The 22,983-nt window shown below is 63.8% G+C and overlaps 1 protein-coding gene across 4 annotated transcripts; it reads left to right on the top strand.

Annotated features, from left to right (window-relative positions):
* Nucleotides 1-120: 120 nt before the first annotated feature.
* NCLN (nicalin) lies at nucleotides 121-21,489 on the top strand. Of its 4 annotated transcripts, none has more exons than XM_036116120.2 (15): nucleotides 121-423; nucleotides 4,869-5,059; nucleotides 5,886-6,030; nucleotides 6,792-6,886; nucleotides 9,534-9,614; nucleotides 11,645-11,748; nucleotides 12,099-12,187; nucleotides 12,266-12,405; nucleotides 12,630-12,808; nucleotides 14,297-14,384; nucleotides 14,467-14,505; nucleotides 14,584-14,747; nucleotides 16,297-16,350; nucleotides 16,462-16,540; nucleotides 21,342-21,489. In XM_036116120.2, exons 1-15 carry the CDS (start codon nucleotides 240-242, stop codon nucleotides 21,351-21,353), a joined length of 1,644 nt encoding a protein of 547 aa, XP_035972013.1. In that variant the 5' UTR covers nucleotides 121-239; the 3' UTR covers nucleotides 21,354-21,489. The 4 variants fall into 4 exon arrangements, with proteins under 4 accessions (XP_035972013.1, XP_035972012.1, XP_035972011.1 ...); XM_036116119.2 differs by lacking the exon at nucleotides 21,342-21,489 and adding an exon at nucleotides 16,726-18,423 and having other exon boundaries at nucleotides 14,587-14,747; XM_036116118.2 differs by lacking the exon at nucleotides 21,342-21,489 and adding an exon at nucleotides 16,726-18,423.
* Nucleotides 21,490-22,983: the final 1,494 nt, after the last annotated feature.

The following is a 22,983-nucleotide window of genomic DNA, read 5'->3' as shown; positions in this document are numbered from 1 at the left end:
CGGGCCTACCACTCCCAGGAGCCTCCGCGCGCGCCAGGAGGACTACAACTCCCCGGAGGCAGCGCGGCGGGCGGGGCGGCCCGTGGCGGTGCCCGTAGGACCCCGGAGCAGGCGCGGGCTGCCCGGCGCGGCGCCCGCAGGACCCCGGCGGCTACCCATGCTGAGGTGAGTCCGCGGGAGCCGCCGCCGCCGCTGTCCCGTACCCGCCGCCGCCCCGCGCGGCCCCGCCGCCGGCCAGGATGCTGGAAGAAGCGGGCGAGGTGCTGGAGAACATGCTGAAGGCGTCGTGCCTGCCGCTCGGCTTCATCGTCTTCCTGCCCGCGGTGCTGCTGCTCGTGGCGCCGCCGCTGCCCGCCGCCGACGCGGCGCACGAGTTCACCGTCTACCGCATGCAGCAGTACGACCTGCAGGGGCAGCCCTACGGTGCGTGCAGCCCGGCCTCCCCCGAGCCCCGGGACCCGCCGCGCCGGCCCGGCCCGCTGCGGTCCCGCGCCCAGACCCCGCCGAGCCCCCCAGACCCGTAGGCAACCCCAGACGAGTCAGGGCCTGCGTGCCTGCACCCCTGCGACGCCCCCAGCCCTCGGTGTCCAGTGCCCCCGGAACCCCAGCCCCGGCCCCTGGCCCCGGACAAGGGCAACGTGCCCCAGAGCCCGCAGCTCCGACCCGCAGGCCAGGCTCTCTCTGCGCCTGGACCCTGCCTGGGTCCCCTCTCTCTGATTCCGAGCCGGGCCAGAGTCGCACTGCCCAGGCCCCCTTCCCCGGACGCCACCCCGGTGCCCATCCTCCCTGGGTCATGCCCCTGCGCCCAGAGCTCCCACTTTGGGAGCTAAGTTGGGGACGAGCCTCCTTGCCCGGTTTCTGCCGGGCCGGGGCACCCGATGGGCAGGTCCAGCCAGCCCTGACCCTTCTCGGCCCCCCACGGGTACCCCAGTGCTTTTTGTTCAGTGCCAGTATTCTGCTCCCCTGGGGGCTCAGGAGCTCTGATCGTTAACCCAGGCCTGGCCTCGTGTCAAGGCCCACCTCTCCCGGCTCTCTTCTCTCTGGGCCCAGCTCAGGAATCAGGCTCCTCAGATTCCTTAGCCAAGCCCCCCTCCCCATTTCAGTCCCCATGCCTGTGGGCTTCTGGGGGTCCCTTGGACCCTGTGTGCTGTCCCTTCCTTCGGTGCACACGCACCTCCTGGGCTCAGCCTCCTCGTCCCCAAGCGTTGGCTATCCCGCTTGCTCCCTCTCTCCAGGAATCCTGGATGGTCTCTGGCCCCTGCTCCGTCCTCTCTCAGCCTCCTGGGCCCGCATCCAGCACAGCTCCTTGCTGCCCCCTCCTGCCTCTTCTGTCAAGGTCCTGATCCCAGCCCCTAAGCCTGAGTTCTAACTTCTCTCATCTCTGCCCGGCTGTCGCTGTACCTGGTGTTCCAGAACCTGCTGGCCTCTGGTTTTTCTTCCAGCTTGGTGCCTTGGGTCCCTGCGAGTCAGACTCTGCCCTCTTCAGAAAGGAGCTCCCTCCCCAGTCTGGTTCTCCTCAGCTGAGCCCCGTGGACCCCCAGCCAAGTCCTTGGGGAGTCCCAGTCCCTGGAGACACGTCCGGACTTCCCCTCAGATCCCTCCTCACCCCAAAGTTAGGCTGTTGCTGTTTAGAGAAGTGGTTGTCAACCCAGGGGTCTTTGGGTGATGACTTCGGGGCTGTCACAAGTGGAGGGTGGGGTCCTGGCATCGAGTGGGGGGGAGCCGGGGATGCCACTCATCACCGCACAGCGCGCAGGATGCCCCCCACAGAGAACCACCCGGCCCTGCGTGCCCACGGTGCCGAGCGGGCGGGCCGTGGGTGAGTGATGCCCTTAAACCTGAGGGCCCAGGCTCGGGAGGGGTGGGAGGGAAGACCAGGAGCCCCCTGATGTCGTGGGCACGTTTCTGCGGAATGCTTCACGTTCCCCTGGAGGAAGGGTCTTTACCCGCGCTGTCTGGGGTGACGGAGGATGTGTGCTGTGTGCCAACACGGGAGCCGGCAGCCCCAGGAGGCCGCTGGGCACTTGAGCTGTGGCTCGGGCAAGGCAGGAGGGGAAATCTGAGTGTCGTACAGTCGTAATAAACTGGAATAGCTGGTGTGGCTGGTGGCTGCCGTCCTGGTCTAGAGCTTTTGTTGGTTTCCCAGAGGACTCTGCCCTCCCGAAGGCCCAGGTCCTAGGACTTGAGATAACCCGCTTCTCCGGATCCCGAGCTGGTTTCCACACTGCTTTCTCTTCTTCCTCCCCTCCCTGAGTCCGTTGTCCCTAAGCCTGGGATTCCCTCCCGTTCCTTTCTGTGACTTGACATCTTCGCCTCCGCGCCCCCGTCTCTGTTGCTTCTACTAAGAAGCCCAGATGCTGCCTGCCTCACGTGTGGCCTCCGTGAAGACCTTGGGCTCGGGGGCTGAGCACGGACCTGGGGCGGGGGGGACGACACCTGCCTCAGCCAAGTGCTGCTTGTGGCCCGGCTCTTAAAGCTTGGACGAGGCCCCCCGTGTGCAGCTCACACACCTCCCGGCCCCCTGCCAGTCGCAGCAGGTGTGATCACCTGGGCAGAAGCTGGAGGGGGTGCAGGTGCCGGTGGGGGGAAGCAGGTGGTTGGAGGCGAGGCCCCTCTGGTGTGGCTGCAGGGAGCCCCGGCCTCTCCCGGCGGTGTTGTCCCCAGAGCGGCTCTGCTGGGTCACCGCGGATTGCGGGCTCCCCAGTGTCTTAAGCGCCCTCTCCACGCCTGCAGGCTCCCCGCCTCCTGGTGCAACCCTTGTTCTGGGTCTTTCCTAACTTCCTGTTCACTTCTCTTGAGACATGCGAGCTGACGACTGCTGGGAAGGAAAGGCGTGTGCTCTTCGTGCTGAAGTGTGAGCAGGGCTGAGGGTGATCCACCAGGTCCAAGGCCATGGGGTGTGACCTCACCCCTCCTGCCGGGCAGACTCTGGCCCTCCTGGGGTGACGCTTGCTGGGGGCCCTTGCTGCCTTGAGCGGCCCCGCTCCTCGCCGTCTCACTCAATCCCCTGGCTAACGCGAGGCCCCGGGAGGTGGGGCCGTCAGCCTCCCAGCACCCGTGTCAGCTTCCTCCACGCGTTGTTGTGCATAAAGTTTTACTGGCACACGGCCCCTCCCACTGGTTGGCGTGCGTCTCCGGCAGCAGGACTGAGTGGTTGAGCCAGAGCCGGTGCGGCCAACAAGGGGAGAGGGCTGACCTTCTGGCCCCTGATGGAGCAGTTTGCCACCCCTGCTTGGGTCCGGTCCTGTGGTGAGAACCGGTGACTTCTGTCCCGGCGCCCGGCACCCCCCTCTGCGGCGTCTGCCCAGCCTGACCTCTTCCTGTCCGGACAGAGCGCCGGCTCCAGCTTTCGGTCAGCACGAGAGGGTCTCTGCCCTGGTTGGGGGGGGTGCCCACGTCCACCCAGCTCTGCTCTCCCCCTTCCTTTCTCTGGCTCCCTCCCTCTGGAAGGTGGGGATCCCTGCCCTGCCTGAGGCCTGCGGAGCCTGGCACCCAGTAGGTTGCACAGGTGGCCCTCGGTGTGTCCACCCCCAGCTGGTGTGGAGGGCCTCCGGGAGGCTGAGCGCGCAGGACACGTGGGGCATGGGGGAGGGGCCTTCTCGGCATTCCGGGAGCTTCAGGGACGTCCTGCTGCCCTCTCCCTGCTCAGCCCTCCTGGGGCTTCCACCCTGGTGGCCTAAATCAGAGAAAAGGCCCCTGGAGGGCTGGGGGAGTGCAGGCAGGGAGCACCCCCTCCAGCCCTGGGACCCATGGCCCACCCTTGCTCCTTGGTCCCAGGCCCCCTGCTCCTGAGATGGCCTTCCCACCCGGGACGCTGTCCACTTCCCCTGCCCAGCCCCACCTACCTTCCCTTGGAAGCCAGCCATCTCCCGCCTACCTGCTCTCCCAGATGGCACCTTCCTGGAAAGCAGAGGCGGGGACCTGGGGGGCCCCGGTGGCCTAGCATAGGTTCTCATCTGTGTGGACGGACGATGCCTCCTCCTGCAGCTTGGACCTCCAGGACCGCCAGGCCGGGCTCCCCTTGGGAAGCCAGACCACTTCTCTGCATGTGTCTTTTGAGTGCTTACTGTCTGCATCCCAAACTGGAGACCCCGGGGGGCAGGGTGGGGCACGTCCAGCCCCCACATGCAACGTGGTTTGCTTGTTTTGTGCATCCTGGGTCGGCCTGCAGCTTTTGAAACATTTGGAATCATTGCTTACCTTTGGCATTTGGGTGATTGGATGTAAAACCTGGATTTCTGGCAGCATCCCAGTTGAGTGCCGTGACCCCGGGAGCTGCCCGAGCCCCCTTTTCCAGCAGTGCACGGGGACAGATGGCCCCCGAGGGCCTGCCACGTGCCAGCGCCAGTGGGAAGTGATGTAGGTGGTAGCGCGCTCCTTAGTCCTGCGCTTAACGTCAGTGCTCGGGTGCCCTGTGTCTGGGGGAGACCCCCACTGGCCTTTGAAAAGCTGTCTGTGCCGCCCTGGTTCTGACCCGCCACTTCTCGGGTGGGGGGTGGGGTCCAGTTGCCTGGAAACTCCGGCTCTAGCGCTCTTCCTGATTTTCTGGCGCTTTCTTCAGCTCTCTGAAGAGAGGTGGGAAATGGCCCTTGGATGTAGACTGGGGCGATCCTCTCCCAGGGGACGCTGGGCAGTGTCTGGGGACATCTGTGGTTGTCACAACTGGGAGAGCTCCAGGCGGCACCGAGCAGGTGGGGAATGCTGCTCAGCCCCCCACAGTGCCCAGAGAGGGGTCGTGACTCACCAGCAGCGAGGGGCTGGCCTTGGCGGACGGGGTCCTGTCCAGCGCCCAGTAACAGGACATGTAGGTGGTCTCCAGGTGGGGCCCCGGTGCCCCTCTGAGGGAGGCCCTCCCTGCCCTCCTGCAGGCACTCGGAACGCGGTGCTCAACACGGAGGCCCGCACCATCGACGCGGACGTGCTGAGCCGTCGCTGCGTGCTCATGCGGCTGCTGGACTTCTCCTACGAGCAGTACCAGAAGGCCCTGCGGCAGTCGGCCGGCGCCGTGGTCATCATCCTGCCACGGGCCATGGCCGCCGTGCCCCAGGACGTCATCCGGGTGAGTCTGCGCCCTCACCTTCCACGGAAGGAACAACACTGGGTTTGCAGTCAGCCAGGTGGCCTTGGGCAGGTTGCTTCACACTCCTGTGCCCTCTGCCCTTCAGGAAGCAGGACGGTGCCTATTTGCCTTCATCATTGCCCCTTCCCGGCCAGACAGATCCTGTCTCTGAGGGACACTGGGCCATGTCTGGGCACATCTGTGCTCATTAGGATTGGGGAGCTCCTGGCATCCAGCGGGTGGAGCTGGGGACGCTGCTCAGCTCCATCAGCGCCCAGGACGCCCCACAGAGAGTGACCCGCCCCTTGTCCACAGTGCCAGGGGAGGAGGGGGTCTGATAGGATCCCCTGAGACAGCTCGGATGAAGATGCTTTTGCAGATGAGGAGCAGCTGTGGGGCGGTGGAGCGAGTTCAGGCTTACCGAAGGCCAGCTGAGTGCCGGGCACCTTGTGCCCACTGTGTGTGTGGGTCCCTCCATCAGACCAGGGTGCCAGCATCCACCGCCCACTCACAGAGGAGGGTGTGATGGCCAGTGGGGCTGGGAGCAGCCCCCGGTGACACCAGATCTGACCCCAGACCTGGCTGGCCCCCCTCGCCCGTTCTCCCAACCTGCTTCCTCCCCGGTGGGTACCGCCTGGGGGCCCCATGGGCATTGCCACCCCACCCGTTCCTCCGTCCTTGTCCTGTTTGTACTCTCGGCCTCTTTTCCAGCATGATCCTAGCCTTGTTAGCCAGCCTCAGAATAAGCGTGCCTGCACTCTAGGGACAGCCCCTGGGCACCCCCTCCCCCAGGCTAGAAGCCCCTAAACATGTGTCTCTTCCATAGCAATTCATGGAGACTGAGCCTGAGATGCTGGCCATGGAGACGGTCGTCCCTGTATATTTTGCTGTGGAGGACGAGGCCCTGCTGTCCATCTATGAGCAGACGCAGGCCGCATCCGCTGCCCAGGGCTCTGCCTCGGCCGCCGAAGGTGGGCTCGGGCTGCAGGAGTGGGGCCGGCTGTGGCCATGCCAGGCCGTTTGCGGGGCCCTGTCTCATGCGGGTTAGCAGGCCCTACCTCCCCCCCTCCCCGCTGCGCCACCATTTCTGAGTCGAGGCCAAGACTCGGCATTTTGCAGCCCCCCCCCCCCCCCACCGTTGATCCCATGCAAACAAAACCTTGAGAACCACTAATTTGGAGGGAGGTGTTTTCCAACTAGCCTCTGGGTGGTTTATGGAGCCTGTGGGCGTCTGTGGGGTTTGTCTGTCCCACTTGCTGAGGACACTCAGCGTCACCATCGTGCTGGAGCCCATCAGGGTGGGGCAGCAGCGTCCTCGGGGAGAGGAGGACACAGGTTTCTCGTGCCCCGTGGACCGGGGACGTCCACGAGCTTGGTGCAGGGGCAGGTGCTGTGGAGAATGGGCTAGCAGAAGTAGTCCAGGAAACGCCCCGGAAAAGACCCGCCTGACATCTCGTCCCCCTGGAAGTGGTGGGTGGAACAGGAGGCAGGCCCTGGGAGTCGCACCTGCCGGCCAGCCTGGGGCTGGGCAGCGGTCTCAGCAGCTCTCGCTCTGGACGCCGGGCTCTTCCCCGTGCCCAGTCTCCACGTTGTGCTCCAGGCCACGGGGTCGCTTCTGCGTACAGCTGGGCTTGGACCGAACCCCTACCGTCGGGGGCGTGGGGGCCACAGGGAGGCCGGCTCGGGCCTGGGAACCCCCAGGGCTTGGGCTGACCTCCCCACCCGTCCTCAGTGCTGCTGCACACCGCCACGGCCAACGGCTTCCAGATGGTCACCAGTGGGGTCCAGAGCAAGGCCGTGAGTGACTGGCTCATCACCAGTGTGGAGGTGAGTGCCCGGCCCTGTCTGCCGCACTGGGGCCTGGGGAGGGGGCACCCAAGCTCCCTGAGCTCACCCCCCACCTCTTCCCCCCGCCCCGGAGGGAGCTTCTGATAGGGAAATTGGGTCGACTCTCCTGCCAGCCCATCTCCTATCTTCCACCGCCAGCCCCAGCCGCACACCGAGCCTCCTCATCCTGCCTCAGGGCCTTTGCACTGGCTGTCCCTGACTCACAGAGAGCTCTCTCTCGCACAGTGGCTGCTCCTTCTCATCATATTACGATCCCTCCAGTGCTGCCTTCCCAGAAGTCCTCAGAACTTTCTGGGGCTACACAGCCCCTGTTGTTTAGAGCTCCGCTGAGCTGTGGATGTGGAAGTATCCAATTAAAGCAACAAGCCAAACATGAAAGAGTTCAGCCTGTAATCACCTCTGGTGGTGGTGTAAGCAAGCGTCTAGGCCAGAGGAGACCCTGACTCTGCTGCTCTCTCCTCCCCCGTGTGGGGGGTCGGCCCTCTTGGCAGCTGCCGGGGGGCAGGGCTGGACAGAAGGCTCCAGCAGTGGTGTGGACCCAGGGCGGGGAGGGCTAGGAGTGGAAAACGGTGAGGTGGGGAGTGTCTGCTTTGTGGTGGTGTCACATCTGGTGTGTCCCCCACCCCAGTGAGGAGGTCTCCCCGGACACAGCCCGAGAGACGCTGGCAGAGCCCCCGGCCATGAAGGCACAGGGCGAGGGGCACAAACATGGGAAGAGCCCGGCCAGGGGCCGAGTGCTCAGTGGCAGCCCGCCGGCCTACAGCGTGCCCGTGTGCCCTGAGTCTAGAGCGGGGGGCGGCCTCCCCTGGGAGTCCTCCAGGCAAGGCCTTTGTACACGCCTGGGCTCGGGCCCGAAAAGCCACAGGTTGGTGTGAACCTGGAGCCGGAGTCCCGTGCTGGCACGCTTGCCCTGTCCCTGGCTTCACTTTCTCTTGAGTGAGTGATGGTCCCACTCGACCCATTCGGGAGCCATGGGTCATCGGTTTCTTTCCCATCAGCCCGAGTGCCGGAGACACTGAGACTTCGTCGCGTGGTCTCTGTTGTGTCCCTGGAGCCTAACCTGGCGCGTGGTGCACAGTAGGCCCTCAGCGAGCACTTGTCACTGAACGTGCTGGGCCCCAGGCCCCAGTGGCTCACACCAGGTGGTGCAAGGCTGCCGTGCCCTACCTGGTGTTGGGGTGCGGCTGCGGGTGGGACTTGGGTGGAGCCACACTTGCAGCCTCCCCTTCCCTCTCCGGAACTAGTGAGTCCGCCTCTCCGTGAGCACTTCCGGAGCCCTGCTGTGTGCAGGAGGCAGCAAGATGCCCTTCCTTCCGGGAAGAACTCACTGGCAGTTGGGACGAGGTCTGAGGGCAGCAAGCCGGCACTTAGACACAGTGGGAGAAGGCCTCTGCCGGGGCAGCGGGCACCGTCCCCTAGCGGCCCTGTCCCTGTGTGCGGGGGCTCCTGGACGTCCAGGCTGCAGGCCTGCCGCAGCGAGGACAGTGCCCAGCTCTGGGTGCAGTGGGCCGCCCCGCACAGACCGGTGGAGGAGGCCGGGCAGGGTGGTCAGTGGGGCTGGACGGGCCGATCCAGGATGTGGGGAAGCCACTGCAGCATCTAAGCTATCAGTGAAATTCTAGAAGGAATACGTTTCTTAAAATTGTGTGCGGATCATGGCAATTTGGGCAGAGAAAGCCCCAGTAAGCCGAGTCCTTGTAATCAGGCTCCCGGAGGTCGGGCCGAGCAGCAGCTGGTCTGATGTGCAGTGGGTCGGTGGCAGCCGGAGCCAGGCAGGCTGCAGAGGGTCCTCCTCGCCACTGGGGGTCTGTTTCAGCCTGCCAGCCTGGCCGCCCTGGCCTCTGCTTCTGGACAGCTTTGCAGCACCGTGAGCCCTCTGCCATCCCGTTGTCTGCGTGCGGGTGGGGGTGCTCGGCTGGCCTCCTCTCCCCGACCCCCGTCGCCCGTAGAGCTAGCGCTGGCCTCAGCCCGTCTGTCGGGGCAAGAGCCCCGAGTCCGTGGGGGCAGCAGTGTGTCCACGGCTGGCAGCAGCTTCCCCTCCAGCATGGCCAAGGTCTTCGCAGAGCTCACCCTCTGGTTGCGAAAATCGGGAAAACGGCCTCAGCCGTGTGCTGGCACGGACCCCTGGCCCACGCTGTCCGACCCCTCTGCACCCTGCGACCAGCACTCGGACGGGAGGCGTGGAGGCCGAGGCCTTTGCTGACAGAAGGTCGTTCTCGTTGGTCACCCACGTGACTTTAGCGAGGGCCAGTTCATGTGTGATGAGACTCCAGCCAGGGCGCGGGCGCTGGGACCTGGACTGTGGCCACGTTCCGTACTGGCCCCTCATCGTCCTTAGCCGAGCTCTCCTGCTGGGCCCGCTGGTGGCTTGGGGCTCAGCCAGGAAGGATGGGCGGGTTTCCGGGTGGGGCTGCACGCTAGAGCGGTGGTCGGCACACTGCGGCCCTCTTCACTGTGTCTGTGAATAAAGTTTTATTGACACGTGGCCACAGCCATTCGTTTCCATATCGTCCGTGACAGAGCCGGCAAAGCCAGAAATACTGCCCCGCCCTGGGAGGGCAGCCTGGGCTGTTTCTGGCCGTTGGGGCCCCGGCCAGCAGGCCCTTCACAGACCTTCTCTCTGCAGGGGCGGCTGACGGGGCTGGGCGGAGAGGACCTTCCTACCATCGTCATCGTGGCCCACTACGACGCCTTCGGAGTAGCTCCTGTACGTATGTGTGCGCTTGCGGAGCGGCATGGGCACCCCCCAGCGCTGCTCCGGCCTAGCTCCGGGCTGGAGCGTCCGGCTGAGGTCGGAGCAGCAGTACCCCCCCTCTAAGGACCCCGGGGGTGGGTGTCCTCGTGAAGCAGAAACAGGCTAATCTGAGGCGGGTCTCATGGCTGGAGTCCCACGCAGATAGGTGGCCAGGCCAGGTGTCTGTGTCCATCCCCAGGCCCAGGCCCAGGCGCGGGGATGTGCCGGGAGGACCCCCGGGCTCAGCAGATGGTCGACCCCACGGCCGTGGTTTATACAGAGAGGACAGGAAGCCAGATGAGCTCAGGGCAGAGGCGTGGGGGGCGGGGCGGGGACACCAGGCGCGAGCTTCCAGAGTCCTCTCCCGGGGTGTCCCACAGGACGCGCTTAGCTCCCCCCAAACGAGACAGGACCGCGTGTGTGAGGTGTGGTCTCCAGGGGGCCGGCAGAGACCCAGCGCCCGGTTCTCTGCGGGGGTCGGTCTCGCGGGCCCCTCTGCCCGGCTTGGGCCAGGACCCCAGACTCCGGGAGGGGAGCAGGCGCTCAGCCCGAACCTCGTGTCTGCACAGACGGTTCAGGGACCCGAGCCCCCGGGCAGCGAGGGTGGTGAGAGCCCGGAGTCCGGTTTCAGACGCCGCCGAGGGTCAGCCTTGCGAGCCGCCCTCGGGGAGGGAAGTCTCAGGGCCTCCCCCCGGGCCATGCTCTCAGCCGCCGCCGCAGTGAGGTCAGGGCTCATGGCAGAGTGCGAACGGTGCCTGCTCTTCATCAGGAAAGTCTTGCTTTGGAAGAGAAATCAGCTGAAGCAAAGAGGTTGCCCAGGGGCAGCCTGGCGTGAGGTCCTGACCGAGGGACCCATGGTGCACGGCTGTTCGGAGCGCCACCCTGCCTGGGAGGCCAGGGCCTCAGCGGTCACCTCAGAATGCTCAGCCTGGTCCTCAGTCTCCCTCACCCCCGACCAGGAGCCTTGTGAGATTATTTTGTCCAAATCTCCTCCAGCGCTTGCTGCGGAGCGTTTATTTATTTACTTTTTCTGAGGTAGAATTCACAGAACGTTTAAATTGTTCTTTTAAAGCGTGTAGTTTAGTCCAACACTCAACAGAGTTGTGCAGCCATCATCATCTACTCCAGAACATTCCATCTCCCCAGAACGAAGCCCCATCCCTCTCAGCAGTCACACCCCAGCCCCCGGCCCCCACGAGCCCCCTTCCCGTCGTGGATGAGCCAGTTCTGGACGTGTCACCCGCGTGGACTCACACCCCGTGTGGCTTCTGTGTCTGGTTCCCTCCCTGAGCGTCGTGTTGCCTTCGCCCCCTACATTTTAATACTATCAACACGTGATATGTTGGTGTACGTACCGTAACCTCGGGAGGGTCCCAAGGTCCAGTTATCATGCTGTCGGGAATGTTGCTTTTTTTTTAGATTTTATTTACTTATTTGACAGAGACACAGCGAGAGAGGGAACACAAGCTGGGGGCGGGGGGATGGGAAGCAGGCTTCCCGCCGAGCAGGGAGCCCCATGTGGGGCGCGATCCCAGGATCCCGGGACCATGACCCGAGCCGAAGGCAGACGCTTAACGACTGAGCCACCCCGGCGCCCCGGGAATGTTGCTTTAGATCGTGGGATCCGGATGAGTCGGGGGCTCCCGCAGTGGAGGGAACCCGCACCGACCCCCCCGCCCAGTGCAGGGGTGTGCTGCGCAGCTTGGGGCAGGCGCTGAGACCACACGGAGGCAGCCCCCTGGGCTCTGGGGCACGGTGCAGAGTGCTGGGGAGCGAGCAGGAGCGCTGGAAGGGGCCAGGGTGCCTGGGGGCTCAGCCCCGCAGACACGGGGTGCCGTCCCCCTGGGGTTGGAGTGGGGCCGTGATGTCAGCCGCGCGCCAGCCATGTGGTCTGGAGGCGAGGGGGGGCTGCTGGGAGCCGGCTCCGGCTGCACGGGCGGGGCAGCCAGGTGCTGGGTGAGAGCTGGGGTTGACCGCCGGCCTTGTCTCCCTCCTGCCCGCAGTGGCTGTCACACGGCGCCGACTCGAACGGGAGCGGCATCTCTGTGCTGCTGGAGCTCGCCCGCCTCTTCTCCAGGCTCTACACCTACAAGCGCACCCACGCGGCGTACGCGACGGCCCGCGGGCGGGGCTGCGGGGGGGCCGCTGGGTGTGGGCACGTGCACACCCCGGGAGTCACAGGGTCCGCATGGAGGGCCCGCCACCCTCCCCTGCCTCCCTGTGGGCCTGGGGCTGAGCCCCGCCCAGATCCTGCACCCCGGGGCTGCAGGGGCCCGTCTGGGGACATCTGTGGTCAGAGCTGGGGGTGCTCCGGCATCGAGTGAGTGGGGGCCGTGGGTACGGCTCTGCCCCCCAGAGGTTCAGCTGGTCAGGATTCAGTACCTGGGGGGAGGTCGCCTGCTCGTCGGGGCCCTGGTCCCTGTCCTTCAAAGCTGATCCCCCACTCTGCCGTGCCAGGTACAACCTTCTCTTCTTCGCCTCTGGAGGGGGCAAGTTCAACTACCAGGGAACAAAGCGCTGGCTGGAAGACAACCTGGACCACACAGGTGGGTGGCCCCCGGGGGCCCGGGGGGGCCGGGGCCCTTGCTTCCTGCCCGTCCCAACCAGCCCTGCCTGCCCCGCAGACTCCAGCCTGCTCCAGGACAACGTGGCCTTCGTGCTGTGCCTGGACACCGTGGGCCGGGGGGACAGCCTGCACCTGCACGTGTCCAAGCCGCCGCGGGAGGGGACGCTGCAGCACGCCTTCCTGCGGGAGCTGGAGGTGGTAGGTGCCTTCCTGCCCGCAGCTTGAGCCAGGGCCGTGGCACCCGTGAGCTGGGGGCCAGGCCGGGTCGTTCGGCGAGTGGCTTGGGACCCTCCTGGCTGTCAAGGCCCCGTGTAAACATCCATGGCCCAAGCCGGGGCTGGGGCGCCCCTCCACAGAGACTGGCGGTGGGGGGGCCGGGACCACAGGGCGGAGCGCCACCCTGACAGCGCCCCCGCACGCAGGTGGCCGCCCACCAGTTCCCAGAGGTCCGCTTCTCCATGGTGCACAAGAAGATCAACCTGGCGGAGGACATCCTGGCCTGGGAGCACGAGCGCTTCGCCATCCGCCGGCTGCCTGCCTTCACCCTGTCCCACCTGGAGAGCCACCGCGACGGCCAGCGCAGCAGCATCATGGACGTGAGGTGGGCACGGCCTCCCCTCCATCCACTGCTGCCGTGTGCCATCTCAGGGGCCGCGGTGTGGACGCAGGCGCCTGCAGGGAACGAACCCGAAATGCGGGTGGTGGGGAGGGTGGTTGGCCTGAGTCCGGTGGGTGGGACCCGGGGTCGGGTGACTGAGCCCCCCTTATTAGGGACAGGGGGTCACGTGTGAGTGGTTTGCGGTCCCTTGGCCCCCACGTGTGATGTCCAGACCCCACACGTGACCCTCAGATGCTGGGCACCTCGGCCTGCCCTGCAGCTCAGAGGCTGAAGCTCCTGCCCCTGGGCCTTTGCACGGCTCTCTCCTCGTACCTCCTCAAGGAGCCCCGCCTGCCCTTCCCTCCTCACATTACCTCTCGTCAAGACGCGGGGCACCTCTGATTTCACCCCGTCCGCCTCTCCTGGTGGTGTGCCAGCCCTCCGTGGGGCCAGGGTTTTATGGCGGCCACGGAGCTGGGCTTGGGCTGGTCAGGCCACGCGCACTCATTGGCCAGCCTTGGGCCCGGCCCAGCTGCTGGCCGTGCGTCTGCTGGCGGATGAGAAGCTGGGCCTGGAGGAGGCCCAGAGAGAGAACAGGTGTGGGCAGGGGCGTTGACTGTTCCTGAGGCATCAGGAAGCCTTCCTGGAGGAGTTGGTGCCGGAGCTGAGGGGCGTGGGCCAGGAGAAGGGCATTCCAGGGTGGAGGGAGTGAGAGCCAAGGAGAGTGCTCCCCCCCGCTCGCCCCGGCGGGCTGCTCCCATCAGCGGGCAGCGCTGTTCTGCACCCGGGCCCCTCTTACGGGTCTGCATGTCGCCCGTGGTGCTGGGCGTCCCCTGGCCTGTGGTTCCCCAGTCTTTGCCCCCGTGGCCACAGATGGTCTCCCCCTTCGCATGAGGACATCCGCCGTCTGACGTAGGGCTGTCCTCCAGCACTGGCCACTTCGGCGGACGCCCTGCTTCCAGCGCAGGCCCCGTTCCCGGGTTCTGGGTGGGGGTGAACGCGGGGAACGCTGTTCACGCCACGCGGCATCACCTCAGCTCTGCCTTCGACAACGGCGGATGTGGGTCCCCCGGCCACCCCCACGTCCACGCTGAGGAAACAGGCCCCGAGCCCGGCAGTCCTTCGGTGGACGCTCGGCAGGCGCCCACCCCGAGGACGCTGCGGCTTTTCTTGCTTTTACTATCGTTGGAAATACGATTGTGCTTTTTTGGTGATTTTTTTTTTTTTTTTAAAGATTTATTTATTTATTTATTTGACAGAGAGAGAGAGACAGCGAGAGAGGGAACACAAGCAGGGGGAGTGGGAGAGGGAGAAGCAGGCTTCCCGCGGAGCAGGGAGCCCGATGCGGGGCTCGATCCCAGGACCCTAGGATCATGACCTGAGCCGAAGGCAGACGCTTAACGACTGAGCCACCCAGGCACCCCCTTTTTGGTGATTTTAACGGACGTGGATTCTAGATACTTATGCGTGTTTCTGTCGACTCTGCCAAAGGTCCCGGGTCGACTCTAAGACTCTGACCCGCAATACCAGGCTGATTGCAGAGGCCCTGACCCGAGTCATCTACAACCTGACCGAGAAGGTGAGCCCCCCCCCGTGCCCGCCAGCCCCCACGCCCCCAGCCGGCGGGTCAGACTCAGGGCCCATCCCTCCTCTCTCCACAGGGAACCCCCCCAGACATGCCAGTCTTCACGGAGCAGATGGTAAGGGCGGGGGGCTGCGGGGCGGGGGCGGGGCCGGCGGGGGTGGGGGGTCCCGTGACCACCGCCCCTCCCCCGCAGCAGATCCAGCAGGAGCAGCTGGACTCGGTGATGGACTGGCTCACCAACCAGCCCCGGGCCGCCCAGCTGGTGGACAAGGACGGCACGTTCCTCAGCACGCTGGAGCACTACCTGAGCCGCTACCTGAAGGAGGTGAAGCAGCACCACATCAAGGCCGACAAACGGTGAGTCAGGCGCCCCTGCGAGCGTCCCGTGGCCCGACTCGGGCTCGCCGGGGAGCAGGCGTTTCTGGAGTCTCGCACCCCGGGAGCGAGGTTGAGCAAGTAAAAGCAGAGGACGAGAAACGAAACAATAAATAAGAAGTACAGGTATCCGGGGCGCCTGGGTGGCTCAGTCGTTAAGCGTCTGCCTTCAGCTCAGGTCGTGATCCCAGGGTCCTGGGATCGAGCCCTGCATCGGGCTCCCTGCTCGGCGGGAAGCCTGCTTCTCCCTCTCCCACTCCCCCTGCTTGTGCTCTCTCTCTTGCTGTGTCTCTCTCTGTCAAATAAATAAATAAAATCTTTAAAAAAAAAAAAAAAAAAAGTACAGGTATCCGACTAAACCGTGAGTTCACGTAAATGAGGTTTTTCTCAGTGTTATCTCACATAGTGTCTGGGACAGACTTATGCTAGGAGCCAATTTCTTCTTTGTCTGAAATCTACATATAACTGACGTCCTGTTTTATGGGGCAGCCCTCTAGCCCCACCCACCTTCTGGTCTTTCCGTGCTTGGGGTGTCAGGTGACTTGTGCCCTGGGTCCCCCATCTGCCCCACGACGCTCCAACCCCCTTGGGCCAAGCTAGCACCGCAGGGCCTTGTGGTAGGAGGGGAACCTGCAGGTGTCCGCAGGTAGGAGATATCCCCACACTGCTTGGTGCCCCTCGCTGGCTCTCTGCCTTCTCCCCACTCATGGTGTGCCTGGGAGTCAGGGTTCTTGGACAGAAGAAGAAACTGAGGCTCAGAGTGGACCCACAGCTGTGGAGGCAGGTCTCTGATTCCCAGACCATGATCGTCTTCCCTCTGTAGAAATGCTCTCCGGACCAGTAGAACATTATAGAGTCACCCTAGTTCTTTTTTTTTTTAAGATTTTATTTATTTTGAGAGAGTGCATGTGCACAGCAGGGGAGGGGCAAGGCAGAGAGAGAGAGAGAGAGAGCCTCAAGCAGACTCCACACTGAGCACAGAGCCTGATGCGGGGCTCCATCTCACGACCCTGAGATCATGACCTGAGCCAAAACCAAGAGTTGAACACCCAACTAACTGAGCCACCCAGGTACCCCCTCCCTATTTCATTTTTTTTTTTAAGGTTTTTTTATTTATTTGACAGAGACACAGTGAGAGCAGGAACACAAGCAGGGGGAGTGGGGGAGGGAGAAGCAGGCTTCCCGCAGAGCAGGGAGCCCGATGCGGGGCTCCATCCCAGGACCCTGGGATCATGACCTGAGCCGAAGGCAGACGCTTAACGACTGAGCCACCCAGGCGCTCCCTATTTCATTTTTAAAGAGTAAGATTTGACACCCAAAAAAGCAATAGGGGAAAGGTTATTTCAGCATAAAGGCCAGTCCTTCCCCAGGAAGGTCAGTGGCAGCCTCGTGCACGCAAAGATACAGCGGGAGGGCTCGTGTGAGGTCGGGGGCACACCCCGTTCCTGGGCTGGTGGCACCTCTGGGCGGTCTGGTTTCTGGGGGCCACGGGATGTGGCCCGGCCATCGGGTGAATGCACTCTCTCCGCAGGGACCCCGAGTTCGTCTTCTATGACCAGCTGAAGCAGGTGATGAACGCCTATAGGTGAGTCGCGCTGCATTGGAACCGTGATGCCCCTGGGTCACGGCCCAGGGCGCGTGGTCCTGCGGTGGGCCCTCCCCTGACCCTGCCAATCCCCCACCCCCTGCCCCTCAGGGTCAAGCCCGCCATCTTCGACCTGCTCCTGGCCGTCTGCATCGGCGCCTACCTCGGGATGGCCTACACAGCAGTCCAGGTGAGCAGGTGGAGGCTCAGGTGGGAGGCAAGGCCCCCTGTGCCCGGGGGGGAGGGGGGTCGACCAGGCCAGGTGAGTCCTCGGCCCCCACCCTGCCTAGAAGCAGGTGACTCCACGGTGGCCCTCAGGCCTTCCTCGCGGCGGGTGTGCCCCCGACCTCACGTGAGCCCTCCCGCTGCCCCCAGCACTTCGACCTCCTGTACAAAACAGTTCAGAGACTGCTCGTGAAGGCCAAGACGCAGTGACGTGGCCCCTCGCCGGCGCCACGAGCCCCTGCCTGCCGCCCCTCCCCGCGCTGCAGCCCGCAGGAGGGCAGGGCTCCACCCCTGGCTCAGGGCCGAAACCCTGAATTACAGAGCTTTTCTGTGTTGCTCTTGAGGACTTGGGGGATTCTTTCTCTTTTTTGTCCTTTGAACTCCCCTGGAGGAGCATTTGGTGGAGGGCCCGGGGCCGGGCCATGGACTTGGGGACAAGTCTGCAGATGAGCCCCCGGCCCCGGAGGCAGCCCCACTGCCCTCAGGGCTCCTCGCCGGCCATGGGATGACCGAGGAGACGCCCCCAGCACGGCCTCCGCGTCCCTCCTCTCGGCCACGATGCTGAGCGGGGACCGCAGGCTGAGGGGCAAGGGGCCGCCTTCGCTGGCCCGGGTCTGCCCGCCACACTGCCCCGATCCCTCTCTGGTGACTCGGATGCTCTTCCTCCTGTCTGAAGAAGGGTCCCCAGGTTCCGGCCCCTCCCTCGGAAGCCTTGTGTCCCCCGACCCTGGCCGGGGCTGAGGGCAGCCGCCTCAGGGTGTGGCCTTGGAATGCGTCTCCCTCGAGCCCCCGTGGACGCCGGTGCCCTGAAGACACGCGGCCTCCCCGGTCCGGCTCCCTGCGCCGTTCGCCTTCACGTGTGCTTCTCACCGCCTGCTTCCCCCTCCCCGCCGCGCCCCGGGGAGCTCGGGCCTGACCCCAGGAACCTGGGTGCCTTCAGAGCCCCTGGGGCGGGAGGCAGCCGCGGGGAGAGGAGGCCCCTACCCCTCCGCACCTTACCTCGGGCTCTCTGGGCCTCCGTTTCCTCATCCGTAGAGAGGAGGTGTGTTGTGGGGCCGCTGGTGCCCCCGTGTCCTAGGAGGGCGTCCAGGCTGCGGGTCGAGGGAGAGCGTTTGCTGGAGAAGATGCAGCCGCGGGCCCCGTGGGGCTGCCCGTCCTGGGACCTGGGATCTGGGGAGGAAGGTCCAGGCCTGAACCCCACAAATCAGGCTCCTTGGAAGGGAAGGGGTGCCGAGGGGGCGTCTAGCGCTGCTGAGATTGATCTCAGGGAGACCCAGGCGTACCGATTCATTAGCAATATAATCAGTTAGGTGTTCTGTGCTGAGGGGAGGGTCGGGATGAGGGAGAAGGGCCTCTGGGCACCAGCCCCAGCCTCCAGCGAGGCCTTCACGGAAGGGGCGGCGGAGCAGGGGGACTAGCTCCCTCCGTGTGCCCCCAGCCAGCCCTCAGAAGCCAGCTCGCCACTTGCTGCGGGGTTCGGGCTCCTGGGGGCTACGTCTCCACCTCTGTCTTGGGCCTCCTGCCTTCGCCAAGCCCGACCCCCCAGCAGGGCTGCCCTCCCAGCCTCCCAGGCCCGCGGAGGGCCTGGGGGGCACGGGATCCTCTGTCTGTCCCCCCTTCTCTGCCCTGCTGGGTGGCCTGTCTTCCCCCAGAGACTGTTTACCGAGTGCCCAGCCAGCCCGGCCACCTCTGGGGGGCAGGATGCGGGGACTGGCATTGGCTCATCGTCTCCCGCACACGTGTGCTGGTGCCGAGTGGGTGTCCCTCCTCCCCAGGGCGGGTCGTCAGCTCAGGCTGGTTGTGGGACGCACTTGGACGATCAGAAAATAAAGCCATATCGAATGATCAGCCTCGCGTGTCCTGTCCGGGGGGCTGGGGTCGGGATTTGGCTGTACCCACTCTCAAGGGGTTCTGCAGTCCTTGAGGGGCCCTTGCCACCCCCGCCATGCCCGGCAGCCTCACCCTCCTGCCCCCCAGCTGCCAGATGGGGGTGCAAACCAGCTTGTTGTCACGTGGGACCGTGAAGTGCGCGCGTTTCCTGAGGCAGCCGGACCACAGGGCGCCTTAAAGCAGCAAGCGGATGAGCTCCCAGCGGAGGCCAGAAGCCTGGGGGTCCGGGTGTGGGCAGGGCTGCTTCCTTCGGAGGCCGTGGGGGGTCTGTTTGGGGCTCTCCTGGCTTCGTGGGTCCCGCCTCTGCCGCCGTGTTCCCGAGGCGGCTCCTCTGTGTCTCGTGCTCTTGGCCCCGGGCGTGGCGTCAGGGCCCACCCGTGTGCGGCACCGCGTCATCCCAGCAGCACACTTGCGCAGACCCTCCTTCCCGATCAGGTCCCAAGCTGAGGTTCTGGCGGACGTGGATTTGGGGGGACGCGTTCCACCCAGGATGGGGGCATCGGGCTGTGTGAAAGCCCACCCCAGCCCCAAACCAGGCTCCAGGAGGTCGTGGCCGGGGCGTGGTCACTGGGTCACTTGGGGGCGGTGTATGGGGCCCAGGTCTCTGCTCCAGGCCCGGGAGCTCCCACTGCCTGCCTGCTCCACGGGGAGGACCCCGATCTGGGGCTGACCCCACTTGGGCCCACCCCGTTCGTCAGTCAGCCGACAGCGTCCATGTGTCCGGCTCCGTGACGCTCAGGGAGAACAAAGGAGTGTCCTCGGGAGCTTACGTTCTGGGTGTTCTGGGTATGGGGGGGACCACACGTGGTCTCGGCTGCTGGGGTTTGCGCGGGAGCGGGGGGAGACGGGGAGCTGAGCTGTGTGACCCGCCCCTGCGGGGGTGCTCATGGGCGCCCTCCGGTGGCCGCCGCGGGGAGGACGAGGACGCCGCCATGCAGGACGTCGGCTGGCCCCCCGGGGGAGGTGGGCAGGGCCCGGGTTCCCAGAGTGCGGGGCCCACCGAGGTGTGCGGGCTGGGCCTGGAGCGGGCACTGCTTGGGCCCCCGGCCCCAGGGTCATGGCCACCTCTTCTCAAGCCGTCTCCCTTCCCTGCTGCCCTCCCACCCCTAGGGCTGGAAGGTGGCTTACCCAGAAAGTTCCATTGACTGAAACCAGGGAAACAAGCTACCAGTAACCCCGGCCAGGGTTTTCCATCCTGCTCCTCAGCGCCGGTGGACGGACGGGACCTCTCATCTTGAGAATAGGGCTCCTGTTAGGCTTCAGGGACGGTTGAGCCTTAGCCCAGCCGCAAGGCACACCGACCCCCGCGCTGTCCAGAGCCCTCCTACAGGGCGCCGGGTGGCTCAGTTGGTTGAGCGACTGCCTTCAACTTGGGTCATGATCCTGGAGTCCCAGGGTCGAGTCCCGCATCGGGCTCCCTGCTCAGTGGGGGTCTGCTTCTCCCTCTGACCCTCTTCTCTCTCGTGCTCCCTGTCTCTCATTCTCTCTCTCTCAAATAAATAATCTTAAAAAAAAAAAAAAAAAAAAAGCCCTCCTACAACGTTGGCCTTCCCGGAGTCTGCCTTCGCCCTGGCACGAGCAGCCGATCAGCCCATGTGTTACCTGCCGTGCTCGTAAAGCAAGCTAGACAGAGTTACTGAACTTCCAGTCAGGAAGAGGAAATCCATCGCAGCGCTGTCTTGTAAAAGGTCCGCGGGCAGGTGGGCCCACGCCGTCCAAACCCACGTTGTTCGGGGCTCAGCCGTCTTTCTGTTTGCGCGGCTCTTTGCAAGTCGCACTCGAACGTTGCCTCGCTGCCCTTTGCCACCCCTGCCACGTGCCAGGGGCCATGCTGGGCCTGGGGATGCGCGGAGGGTCTGCACTGTCCGCGGGGGAAGACAGGGAAAAGTGGAAACGCATGGGGAGTGGAAGTGAGACTCCCTCAAGAGCGCTTCTGAGTGAAATCGGAATGACAAGGGTTACGCCGTTTGGAAGTTAGGGATGGTGGTCCAGGCATTGGGCATAGCCCGTGCAAAGGTCCCTGGGCAGGACGGTGCCTGGTGTTCTGAGCGGCCTGTGTGGCTGGAGCCCAGCGAGCCATGGGGGGAGAGGGAGGAGGCGAGGGAATTGGGGGACGTTTGCATCTCAATGTGATGGGGAACCGTGGGAGGAGGTGGGCCAAGGAGAGGAGGGATGGGGCCTGACTTGCATTTGGAAAGGTCAGTGGGCCCTGGAGGGTGGCTGGGAAGCCTCCATGGGCTCCCTGGGGGCTGGTGAGCTTCAGCCTCAGTGTCATTACCCTGGGCAGCGGCAGCAAATGACCTGGACCAGCATGTGCCAGCAAGGGCCCTGTCACCTCCATGAGGACGGCGGGGGGGTCACCTTGTGGGCTTTGACTTCTGCCCAGGTGTCTGTGTTTTGAGGCGATAAAACACGAGTGAGCCTCCCTCCAGACCACCTCCGTCTCTCCCCGGAGACGCTGTTCCCTGTCTCTGGCCTTTCTGTTCCTCTTTTTGTTTTTTAAAGTAGGCTCCAACACGGGGCTCAAACTCATGACCCTGAGATCAAGAGCTGAGCTGAGATCAAGAATCGGACGCCTAACTGACTGAGCCCCCCAGCCGCCCCTTTTTTGTTCTTTAAATAACACTCTTAGGGGCGCCCCGCTGGCTCAGTCGGTGGAGCGTGAGACTCTTGATCTCGGGGTTGTGAGTTTGAGCCCCACGTTGGGGGTAGAGAGGACTTAATATATATTAAAAAAATAAAAATTAACAAAAGGCGTTTTTACATACATCCTTAGGGACACACAGACGGTGTTCGGGAGCGTTTTGTGTACGGCCCGACCGTTTTCCACAGACAGCGTTATACCGTCCCGGGCTTGCGTTAACTTGCTTTTATAGTTTTCCTCATAGACACGGCCCTTTTCAACACCGAATGGTGTTCTGTCCCTGGAAGGTGCCTGGAGTTACTCACCCAGTCTCCTGCTGACGGACACACAGCTTTCCCCGGCTTCCAGCACCGCAGACCTTCACAGGGGCCTTTCGGAATGCTGGGAGGGCCCGGGGCCCTGGTCTAACCAGCTGCCTGTGGTTGTAAATAAAGTTTTATCGGCACGTGGCCATGCCCACCTGGTTATGTCTCCCCTGCAGCTGCTGGTGAGCCGAGCAGTAGGGACCCTGTGCCCTGCCAAACCCAAAATGTTTGCCACCCAGCTCTTTCCAGGAACAGCCTGTGCCCCCCATCTGTGCTCTGGTTTTCCTCTCTCATTGTGGAGGAAACGACCACTGCCGGGGAGCAGAGTGGACCTCTGTTTTTGGCAAGAACACACTGCTGGCGTCTGAGAGGCACTCTGATCACTCCAGGAGGGGTGGCAGGGGTCGCTCAAGGACACGTGGCTCCCAGGGGCCTCAGGAATGTCTCTACCGGTGGCCCAGGACACAAGGGGCATCCTCAGTCCACGCCAGGCACCTGTCCCCGGACCAGAGACCCCCAGGAAGAGGGGAGGGAGTGGCTCGCAGCGGGCGGGCGGGCTCTCAAGGGACAGATGGGGACGCCGCCCAGTGCTTCAACAAAGCACTGTTTCCTAACTTGTTATTTGGACATCATTTCATATTTACGGAAACATTCTGAGAACGCCAGGAAGAACTTTTTAAACCCTTCGTGTGCTCTGTGAACACTAACGTGTCACATGTGTTTCGTCCCTTTCTCCCTGTCTGTCCCCACCCCCTTCTCCTAAATCTGTCCCAGTGCATTTCCTCGAATGCAGGGCGTCCCTCCCTCACAGAGCACTCACCCAGCTCGGGTAGTGGACACCGGTTAATAACAGACAGTGTTGGTCATTGTCCCCAACAGCGTCCTCTGTAGTAAAGAACATTCCAGATCACACCTGCATTCTGGGGTCCTGTCTCTTAACCTGCTGTACTGTTCCCCATCTTTGCGTCGTACGACCTGGACCCTTTTAAGAGGTATTTTTGTAGAATGACCCACAGTCTGGGTATCCTGGTGTGTCCACGCAATTGGGTTCAGCTTCTGCGTCGGGGGGCCGGGGGACCACAGCCCAGATGCCGTGTCCTTCGCAGGGCGCAAACCCCGATGGCGTGGATGATGTGGCATCTGGGGTTTCCCCACCAGGGAGTTACCATCATCCCCTTTATGACCAGGCAGTGGTGGGGAGGGTCTCCATGCAGACCCCAGTACTCCTCCAAGGACTCACCCACTGGGGATTCGTGCCCGAAAGCAGGACCCTCTGATGGCTGCCAAGTAAGGGTGCTTCTCACTCCGTCCCTCCTGCATTTACCTGCTGGGATTATATGTCCATTTGTATTTCCAGTTTTACAGAGGACGAAAGAGAAATCCAAACCCGTGAAGTATCTCGCCCTGAGGTCGAATGGCAGATGGGAGACAGAGCTGACATTTAGTTTTTTTAATTTTTTAATTTATTTTATTATTATTATTTTTTAAGATTTTATTTATTTGAGAAAGAGAGAGAGCACAAGCAGGGAGAGTGACAGAGGGAGAGGGAGAAGCAGACTTCCGCTGAGC

Source organism: Halichoerus grypus, chromosome 1, assembly GCF_964656455.1.
Source record: "Halichoerus grypus chromosome 1, mHalGry1.hap1.1, whole genome shotgun sequence".
Lineage (NCBI taxonomy): Eukaryota > Metazoa > Chordata > Mammalia > Carnivora > Phocidae > Halichoerus > Halichoerus grypus.
This window is presented reverse-complemented; position numbering and strand designations above follow the sequence as displayed.

Coding starts and splice junctions, on each gene's coding strand:
- NCLN (XM_036116118.2), top strand. CDS start 240: ATGCTGGAAGAAGCGGGCGAGGTGCTGGAGAACATGCTGAAGGCGTCG. Junction 14,748..16,296: donor CACATCAAGGCCGACAAACG/GTGAGTCAGGCG, acceptor CTCTCTCCGCAG/GGACCCCGAGTTCGTCTTCT. Junction 16,351..16,461: donor CAGGTGATGAACGCCTATAG/GTGAGTCGCGCT, acceptor CCTGCCCCTCAG/GGTCAAGCCCGCCATCTTCG.